The sequence below is a fragment of the Littorina saxatilis genome, linkage group LG16 (assembly GCF_037325665.1).
Source record: "Littorina saxatilis isolate snail1 linkage group LG16, US_GU_Lsax_2.0, whole genome shotgun sequence".
Lineage (NCBI taxonomy): Eukaryota > Metazoa > Mollusca > Gastropoda > Littorinimorpha > Littorinidae > Littorina > Littorina saxatilis.
In genome coordinates this window covers 2,568,393-2,578,863 of record NC_090260.1, presented here as the reverse complement: position 1 = coordinate 2,578,863, position 10,471 = coordinate 2,568,393, and the positions used below count along the sequence as shown (strand labels likewise).

At 42.7% G+C, this 10,471-nt stretch overlaps 2 protein-coding genes across 6 annotated transcripts in view; one reads left to right on the top strand and one right to left on the bottom strand.

Annotated features, from left to right (window-relative positions):
• LOC138950206 (uncharacterized) overlaps nucleotides 1–10,471 on the top strand; it is a 596,636-nt gene that overhangs the window by 424,391 nt on the left and 161,774 nt on the right. The gene's annotated exons all lie outside the window — the stretch shown is intronic.
• LOC138950183 (protein NATD1-like) lies at nucleotides 59–10,000 on the bottom strand. 5 transcript variants are annotated; one of them, XM_070321925.1, is made up of 6 exons: nucleotides 9,846–10,000; nucleotides 7,761–7,989; nucleotides 5,850–5,959; nucleotides 812–3,507; nucleotides 540–731; nucleotides 59–385 (listed from the first exon to the last, which is right to left on the bottom strand). In XM_070321925.1, the coding sequence occupies exons 1-4, from the start codon at nucleotides 9,945–9,947 to the stop codon at nucleotides 3,388–3,390; spliced, it is 561 nt and encodes a 186-aa protein (XP_070178026.1). In that variant the 5' UTR covers nucleotides 9,948–10,000; the 3' UTR covers nucleotides 59–385; nucleotides 540–731; nucleotides 812–3,387. The 5 variants fall into 5 exon arrangements, with proteins under 5 accessions (XP_070178026.1, XP_070178027.1, XP_070178025.1 ...); XM_070321926.1 differs by having other exon boundaries at nucleotides 540–726; XM_070321924.1 differs by having other exon boundaries at nucleotides 540–1,485; nucleotides 1,570–3,507.

Genomic DNA, 10,471 nt, shown 5'->3' with positions numbered 1-10,471 from the left:
AGGATAAATAAGTTTATTTACTGCTCAGCAGTAGTTTTTTAACACAATAGCCAGCAAATGGTCTTTACCAAATTTTATTGTTAATCTTCAGAACACCAAAACTACAGCCATATTTTTCATCTCCTCTGTTTAGGCCAAAACACCGGACAGGTAACAGTAACATTACACATTGTCTTAAAGGGATGTTCCAGTGTATTGCATAGTACAATGAATCAAATAAATTAATAAGACATGAATCCATTTTTAACATTATCAATCACAGACACTGCATGCCTCATCAGACTACAATCATCTCACCTCATCAGACTACAATCATCTCACCTCATCAGACTACACTCACCTCATCCAGACATACACAACACACTACTCTGTCAGAACCACACACCTTTCACTGCCTCATCAGACTACTCATCTCACCTCATCTAGACATACACAACACACTACTCTGTCAGAACCACACACCTTTCACTGCCTCATCAGACTACTCATCTCACCTCATCTAGACATACACAACACACTACTGTGTCAGAACCACACACCTTTCACTGCCTCATCAGACTACACTCATCTCACCTCATCCAGACATACACAACACACTAATCTGTCAGAACCACACATCTTTCACTGCCTCATCAGACTACACTCATCTCACCTCATCCAGACATACACAACACACTACTGTGTCAGAACCACACACCTTTCACTGCCTCATCAGACTACACTCATCTCACCTCATCCAGACATACACAACACACTACTCTGTCAGGACCACACACGCTTTCACTGCCTCATCAGACTACACTCATCTCACCTCATCCAGACATACACAACACACTACTGTGTCAGAACCACACACCTTTCACTGCCTCATCAGACTACACTCACCTCATCCAGACATACACAACACACTACTGTGTCAGAACCACACACCTTTCACTGCCTCATCAGACTACACTCACCTCATCCAGACATACACAACACACTACTGTGTCAGAACCACACACCTTTCACTGCCTCATCAGACTACACTCGCCTCATCCAGACATACACAACACACTACTGTGTCAGAACCACACACCTTTCACTGCCTCATCAGACTACACTCGCCTCATCCAGACATACACAACACACTACTGTGTCAGAACCACACACCTTTCACTGCCTCATCAGACTACACTCGCCTCATCCAGACATACACAACACACTACTGTGTCAGAACCACACACCTTTCACTGCCTCATCAGACTACACTCGCCTCATCCAGACATACACAACACACTACTCTGTCAGAACCACACACCTTTCACTGCCTCATCAGACTACTCATCTCACCTCATCCAGACATACACAACACACTACTGTGTCAGGACCACACACCTTTCATTGCCTCATCAGACTACACTCATCTCACCTCATCCAGACATACACAACACACTACTGTGTCAGAACCACACACCTTTCACTGCCTCATCAGACTACACTCATCTCACCTCATCCAGACATACACAACACACTACTGTGTCAGGACCACACACCTTTCATTGCCTCATCAGACTACACTCATCTCACCTCATCCAGACATACACAACACACTACTGTGTCAGAACCACACACCTTTCACTGCCTCATCAGACTACACTCACCTCATCCAGACATACACAACACACTACTGTGTCAGAACCACACACCTTTCACTGCCTCATCAGACTACACTCACCTCATCCAGACATACACAACACACTACTGTGTCAGAACCACACACCTTTCACTGCCTCATCAGACTACACTCACCTCATCCAGACATACACAACACACTACTGTGTCAGAACCACACACCTTTCACTGCCTCATCAGACTACACTCACCTCATCCAGACATACACAACACACTACTGTGTCAGGACCACACACCTTTCATTGCCTCATCAGACTACACTCATCTCACCTCATCCAGACATACACAACACACTACTGTGTCAGAACCACACACGCTTTCACTGCATCCATAATTATACATTTGTGATGGCGCAATAAAAGACCAAGTGTATTAGATTCAGGATTAAAAATTGAGTTGTTAAATCAATGCACTGGAGCCGGGGGAGATAGCCAATAAAACACACATAGTTCTCTGCCTCCATAATTATACATTTGTAATGGCGCAAAAAAAACACCCAGTGTATTAGATCCAAGATTACAAATTAAACTTTCAAATCAAAGTACTAAAGTTAGGGGAGATAAAAAAAAAATAAAAAAAATTAATTCCTCTTTTGGAAATGTCCAGCTTGTGAATGCATGACCAACGCAGACCTGTTTACCCTTACGATTTTGGCGTAATTTATTACGATTTTCTGCAAAAAATACGCCATTCCGCTATCCGTGTCAAGACTACGATTTTCATAAATATTTTTTATTTTTATTTTTTTATTTTTTTTTTTATCAATTCACATGTTTGGCATCGTTTTTTTCAATGGCAAAATGGGGTGAAAAAGCATAGGACTGACCAGAGATCATGTCTGTCTGATGAGACGCTGGAGAGCCTTATTCTAGTGGTGAAGTCTCGCCCTCACTCATTCGGCAAGCGCAAGTACAGTAGAGAAGCGCTTGACACACTGAAAAAGGCCTACTACGAGCAAAAGAAAAAGAATCAGTGATGCATGTGCTTTTGATGTGATCTTCTTTGAAATTATGTTGACTACAAAAACTGACTGATGTGTTTTGTTTGTAAATGATGGATATATGTGCATGATTGCGTTTCGCAGACACAGTTGTCATGTGCCGCGGCGTTGTAATTGGCGACGAATGCTGGATGATTACTATTTTTGTGCCAGGATTACTATTTTTGGGGCTGAGCATTACTCCAAAATACTTATGGGGGTAAACAGGTCTGCCAACGCCACAGCCAGCACTCCTGTCAGTGGTAGTCACAGCCAGCACTCCAGTCAGTGGTAATCAGACCTGGAAACCCCTGTTTTGCATTTGGAGTATTCTCCACCAAACTTGGGTGTATTTTCAGAAAAATGAGCGTACTCCACACAGCATTTGAACATCCCTGATTCAAACATGCTTCACACGCGTTCGTCGCGCCAATAATCAAGTTTATCAATACATTTAAAATACATGCTTCTTTCAATATTTACCGACAAAAACTGTAATCATGTGTCAAAACACTGGATCAGCTTCGGGATGCGCTTGTGAAGAAAAGTAGTCTAGGAATTTTTTCTCGTCGGATTTTTTCCACTAACAGTACTGATCGTATTCTAAACAATCATGCGTGCAAAATGGTTTGGGTTTCTAGGTGTTTCTGATTGAACACAGGGGGGTAGAGACCTGACCTGAACTGTCTGCAGGGGTATAGAGGCTACAAGGCAAAGCAACTCTACAGATTCAGTCAGTCTGCTAATATGAATTTTTGATGCGAGGGCTGGGGGAAGTCTGTGGCGTATTTCTGCAGGTAGGTACACGACAGACGCATGGGGGTTGACGTCCCTGCGAAGTGATCCAGTGCCGCCTGCAACAACAACACATCTGTATCATGTACACTTTACACACACACTATCACAATAACAATGCAACACGCACAAACATCAACACACAAGATCTGTATCATGTACACTTTACACACACCATCACAATAACAACGCAACACACACATCAACACACAAGATCTGTATCATGTACACTTTACACACACCATCACAATAACAACGCAACAACACACATCAACACACAAGATCTGTATCATGTACACTTTACACACACCATCACAATAACAACGCAACAACACACATCAACACACAAGATCTGTATCATGTACACTTTACACACACACTATCACAATAACAATGCAACACGCACAAACATCAACACACAAGATCTGTATCATGTACACTTTACACACACACTATCACACCTAACTATAGCATCTGTATTATATGTGATTTGTATTTTTGATCAAAAGCTGTCAATTTGCACACAGTCAGCGTACCTCCGAGACCGCACCAGCAATCATTCTTGAGATCTGCGTAAAATGTTATAGTTTGGTCAGAAATACAAACACCATTTATGTCTGGTTCAATTTTAGTCAGAAGTGCTTTCTTTTTCTCTCTAGATTGAATGCACACAAACATGGCCTCCCTTGTAGTCTCGGCCAGCCGCCTCAATATCAGTTTCAAACTTACTCTGACGTCACATGGCTCAAAGAAGAAATGTCCAATGTTTACTTAAATAACACGTTAACTACTATGCAGTGTAATGAATTGACACAATGCATTGAGTGTCCTAAGAGTGCTCTCCCCTTGTATGAAGGCCACTGTGAAGTAACGGACCACAACCTGCTGCTGTGAAAGTAGACCATCTAGAGTGCTCTCCCCTTGTATGAAGGCCACTGTGAAGTAACGGACCACAACCTGCTGCTGTGAAAGTAGACCATCTAGAGTGCTCTCCCCTTGTATGAAGGTCACTGTGAAGTAACAGACTACAACCTGCCCCTGTGAAAGTAGACCATCTAGAGTGCTCTCCCCCTTGTATACAGGCCACTGTGAAGTAACGGACCACAACCTGCTGCTGTGAAAGTAGACTATCTAGTGTGTGGATGCTTAAACCTTCACCGGATCACGCCATGTAGGACACATACTTTCTAAAGAAGGATTCAACGTAAAAAGTAAAGGTTGTACACGACCCACGCCATCTGAATAGGGATAAACTCTTTACCAGCTCTCTACAGAGCATGGGTCGTCTACAACCAACGCTATCCCTATTGGGATAAACACTGTAACATACCTTCTTTAATTACATATGGCTAGTTCACGACACAACATCGGGACTGTGTATAGTTCAATTAACTTACGTCAGTGTTTAATTGTTTGTTTACAAAGAAAATCCTTCAAAAATTGATCGATAGGAAGGTTCAATGGTGTTAGGGGATTACATGAAGTCTCAATCAAAATCTCAGAATAGTTTTAGAGATCCAGACACTTTAGTTAGTCCTGGTTGTCAAAGACCCAGGAAGGTGAAGATTAAACTAACACACACATCAACACACAGGGTTTCATTTACTAGTGCACCCTGCGTCATTGGCGCATCAAATCTGAAAATGTCCCACCACTATTCCCTTCAGTGCGTCAAAGGGCGCATTGAGATTACGTACCACTGCGCCATCAAATGTACACTTTACACAGATAACACGATATAGCGGCTAATTCTCAGATGGCACCATATTGCACCATATTGCATCTTCGGTAACAACAAAAAACCGCATACAGGCCTCGTATGCGCGTCTTGCCTTCGACTATGTCCCATGGGAATTTGGCTGAGGGGGACAAATGTCCCATTGCCCTTTTCTCCCAGGCTAAACCCTCAACACATAACACACGTATCATGTATGATTTGCACAAACACCATCACAATAGCATCCATATTAATATTATTAACTATTCAGTCGTGTAATAAGTTCACAGAATGTATCGAGTAACTTGGAACGAGTGCTCTTGCCCTGGTGTCATGGTCAGCGTGAATTAACACCAGTAACCAAATACCACCTCCTCCTGTGAAAATAGACTCTTGTGTGTATGCTTGAAGCATGACTACTGAGTGTTGTCACATTCAACACTGCAATAGTTTACCTGTACCATTGATGCTCACACAATCAGACCACTGTTGGAACCAAACTTGCATCAGTCATGGATGGCCAACAAAACCATAACCAAGCAACTTCCCTCATTCTCTCACCTGTGTGAGGAGTTTGGCCACACCTGTCCTCATTCTCTCACCTGTGTGAGGAGTTTGGCCACACCTTTCCTCATTCTCTCACCTGTGTGAGGAGTTTGGCCACACCTTTCCTCATTCTCTCACCTGTGCGAGGAGTTTGGCCACACCTTTGCCCCTGAAGGCTGGCGGTACCTCCGTGTGCCACAGGTCCACGGTTCCATCATCTCGTCGCTCGTACTGCAACAAGGCCTGGTCTGTACAAGGAGAACAACCCACTTTATTATTTCACCTGAAACATGATGCCTGCAGCCACTTGAAACATGCAACGCAAGAAAATGTCATCGTCTACCCTGAAACATGAGATGCAAAACAACCTTATTACATGTATCTTGACTGAACAATGAGACGCAAAACAACCTTATTATCTCCCCTGAACTATGGGATGCAACTGCACGGTGTAGCAGAACAAGACAGAAATCCATCATTGAACAACTTGTCTTCATGCCCCCAGCTGATGCAAGCAGCAGGCTTTTTCTTATGCACACGCTCCCCCCCCCCCCCCCCCCCCCCCCAACACCTCCTGTATTAAACACGAGATGTTGGTGGGGAAAACGGTCTTCATTCATGATTGCAACGCTCTGTGTAGGTACAGCAAGTGTCTCCAAGGGATACTGAACAGACTACAGAGATGCAGCTGCTTCCCTCATACCATTATCACCAGACATGACACCTTCCCTTATAACATTATTGCCAGACATGACACCTTCCCTTATAACATTATCGCCAGACATGACACCTTCCCTTATAACATTATCGCCAGACATGACACCTTCCCTTATAACATTATCACCAGACATCACACCTTCCCTTATAACATTATCACCAGACATGACACCTTCCCTTATAACATTATCGCCAGACATCACACCTTCCCTTATAACATTATCACCAGACATGACACCTTCCCTTATAACATTGTCACCAGACATGACACCTTCCCTTATAACATTATCACCAGACATGACACTTTCCCTTATAACATTATCACCAGGCATGACACCTTCCCTTATAACATTATCACCAGACATGACACTTTCCCTTATAACATTATCATCAGACATGACACTTTCCCTTATAACATTATCACCAGACATGACACTTTCCCTTATAACATTATCACCAGACATGACACTTTCCCTTATAACATTATCACCAGACATGACACTTTCCCTTATAACATTATCACCAGACATGACACCTTCCCTTATAACATTATCACCAGACATGACACCTTCCCTTATAACATTATCACCAGACATGACACTTTCCCTTATAACATTATCACCCGACATGACACCTTCCCTTATAACATTATCACCAGACATGACACCTTCCCTTATAACATTATCACCAGACATGACACAGTTGGTGGGGAAAATGGTCTTCATTCATGATTGCAACGCTCCTTGTAGGTACAGCAAGTGTCTCCAAGGGATACTGAACAGACTACAGAGATGCAGCTGCTTCCCTCATACCATTATCACCAGACATGACACCTTCCCTTATAACATTATCACCAGACATGACACTTTCCCTGATAACATTATCACCAGACATGACACCTTCCCTTATAACATTATCACCAGACATGACACTTTTGCTTATAACATTATCACCAGACATGACACCTTCCCTCATAACATTATCACCAGACATGACACCTTCCCTGATAACATTATCACCAGACATGACACCTTCCCTCATAACATTATCACCAGACATGACACTTTCCCTTCTAACATTATCACCAGACATGACACTTTCCCTTATAACATTATCACCAGACATGACACTTTCCCTTATAACATTATCACCAGACATGACACCTTCCCTTAAAACATTATCACCAGACATGACACTTTCCCTTATAACATTATCACCAGACATGACACCTTCCCTTATAGTTATAACATTATCACCAGACATGACACTTTCCCTCGTAACATTATCACCAGACATGACACCTTCCAACAAGAGAATTAAAGTGCCCCCCACCTTGACCTATCGTGATGACAAACTGGTTGCCGCTCTCGTCGTGACGCACGGTCAGATCCTGATTGGCTGGCTCGGCCTGTGTGGTGGGGGGGGTGGAGGTGCTCATCGCTGCTCGAGGTGACACACTCTGCTTGGCAACGCTTGGCTTCACTCTGCACGCTTCACTGCACACACACCCTGCCCCTGTTGCCCAGACTGTGGCCCTTGTGGAGGCAGCAGAACTGAAAATCTGCAACATGCATTTCACACATTTCTCATTCAGCATTCTTCACACATTTCTCATTCAGCATTCTTCACACATTTCTCATTCAGCATTCTTCACACTTTTCTCATTCAGCATTCTTCACACTTTTCTCATTCAGCATTCTTCACACATTTCTCATTCAGCATTCTTCACACATTTCTCATTCAGCATTCTTCACACTTTTCTCATTCAGCATTCTTCACACTTTTCTCATTCAGCATTCTTCACACATTTCTCATTCAGCATTCTTCACACTTTTGGCTGAAAAATGCATCAGACTTTTTTCCAGCTCCATATTTAACAATTTGAGAGCAGCAGAAAGGGGTCAAGTCTGACCAAAGTGTTTGTACTATTGCAGATTCAATCTTGAACCCGATGGAGTAAGCAAAATTTAACACCAGGCCAGTGTTTTTCCCAGGCTCATAGTCATAGAACCAGGGTGGAAAACATTTACAGGTCCACATTTCCTGGGTCAAAAAAAACCAAAAAACGGTAGGATGTCAAAAATGTCTGTCTTGGCCACAATACAAAACATGTTGCTGCACAGTATTACACTTACAGGCTTGTTGAGACCACTTGAATACAATCATGTTCAGCTACTAATATTATTACTGAGTAATATCACCTACAAGTTCACAGACTCACACTGACACAGAGACACACACGCGATCAGACCCCTGCCAATCTCGTGCAAGGCATGGAATTGAGTTGTGTTTTATTTGCTGTCATAAAATTGAAAAAGGGATTTGTCCATGTGCCAGGAAAACAACTTCTGGGTACTTCCCAATTATAGGAAGTGGACCATTTCTACCCAACAGTATGTGTGTGTGTGTGTGCTGTGTGTGTGTGTGTGTGCTGTGTGTGTGTGTGTGTGTGTGCTGTGTGTGTGTGTGCTGTGTGTGTGTGTGTGCTGTGTGTGTGTGTGTGTGCTGTGTGTGTGTGTGTGCTGTGTGTGGGTCTGTGCAGTCAAGAGACATAGGTGTAGGTACCAGGGATTCATTATGTTGGGTCTGTGCAGTCAAGAGACATAGGTGTAGGTACCAGGGATTCATTATGTTGGGTCTGTGCAGTCAGGAGACATAGTTGTAGGTACCAGGGATTTTATTATGTTGGGTCTGTGCAGTCAAGAGACATAGTTGTAGGTACCAGGGATTCATTATGTTGGGTCTGTGCAGTCAAGAGACATAGGTGTAGGTACCAGGGATTCATTATGTTGGGTCTGTGCAGTCAAGAGACATAGGTGTAGGTACCAGGGATTCATTATGTTGGGTCTGTGCAGTCAGGAGACATAGTGATAGTTGTAGGTACCAGGGATTCATTATGACCAACATCTTATGGTGAGAGTCCACAAGAGCTTGACAGGTGTGATTTATAGGTTGCACTGACGTCAGTCTTCGGTCGTTTTGTGGGTTCATGCAATACAAGACCTATTTTGCATAACGACATGCCATGGCTACAGTTATATCAATTAAAAAAAAACACCACCACACAATGTTTTGCGCACCTGAAAAATGCAACACAGTTACACACAATTTTGCAATGAGCACTACCCTTGCACTGTTGCAGAATTAAAAAAAAAATGTATAAGTTGAAATGTTCATGCTCTCTTCATAATGGCCACTGTTCTGAGCGCGCCACCAGCTCAATTCGGGGGCTACGTAGCCAGGCTCAGTCAGTAGGCTGTCACTGAGTCAGTAGCTTGCGACGACCTTTGAACTGACACTGACCACAGGCGGAAGTGCACTGACACCGCGAGTATGCATCACAGACATCAAATACACACGGCGACTCGCTGTGTCTTACTAACATGTGCAGAGCTTTACACGACATATGGTATGTACCTGATGATTTCTCTTGGCCCATGCAACGTCTTGTCGTGAATGTCTGCACAGCACACCAGCAGTCTGTAGAAAGACCACTTGAATCGCTCGAAAGGAGGTCATCTTGAATCCGTAAAGTGGCCTCCCCTGCGTTTCCTGTTTCGTTTCACAGTCAGACGTAACCTTTTATTTCATTCACTTGATGTATTCGGCGCCTTAAACATCGGGGAATGGATGCGTCTGTTATTAAAAAAAAGTAAAATTGAAATTAATGTTATGGAGATTGATAGCTTCAAATTTCATTCACACTGAAAACAGACATTTTGTTTTTCAAGTTGTAGCAGACGACGATTTGTTTGAATGGACATTATTTCTCAAGAAACCGAAAATACGATTTCGTTTTTCATTTGCATAAGTTTAATTCAATGGTTAAAACTTTAGGGAGAATGTCCAGATTTATATTTAGAACAAAGCAACAGCTGTTAATTTTACTGTGGTATATACCTTCTAATTTTGTTATGTCAAAAAAGACATTTTTGTCAAAGTTGTAGCAGACGACGTTTTGTTCAAGAGGGACATCATTTCGCACGGAACTAGAATATAAATTCTTTTTATTTAACGTATTTTAGATTCTCTGGTACATATAT

Excerpts from the sequence above, each read along its gene's own strand:
- LOC138950183 (XM_070321923.1), bottom strand. The coding sequence starts at position 9,947 with ATGACCTCCTTTCGAGCGATTCAAGTGGTCTTTCTACAGACTGCTGGT. Across the intron at positions 5,960-7,760 it reads TGTCATCACGATAGGTCAAG|ACCAGGCCTTGTTGCAGTAC; the intron begins GTGGGGGGCACT and ends CTCCTTGTACAG. Across the intron at positions 3,508-5,849 it reads TGGCCAAACTCCTCGCACAG|GCGGCACTGGATCACTTCGC; the intron begins GTGAGAGAATGA and ends TTGTTGTTGCAG.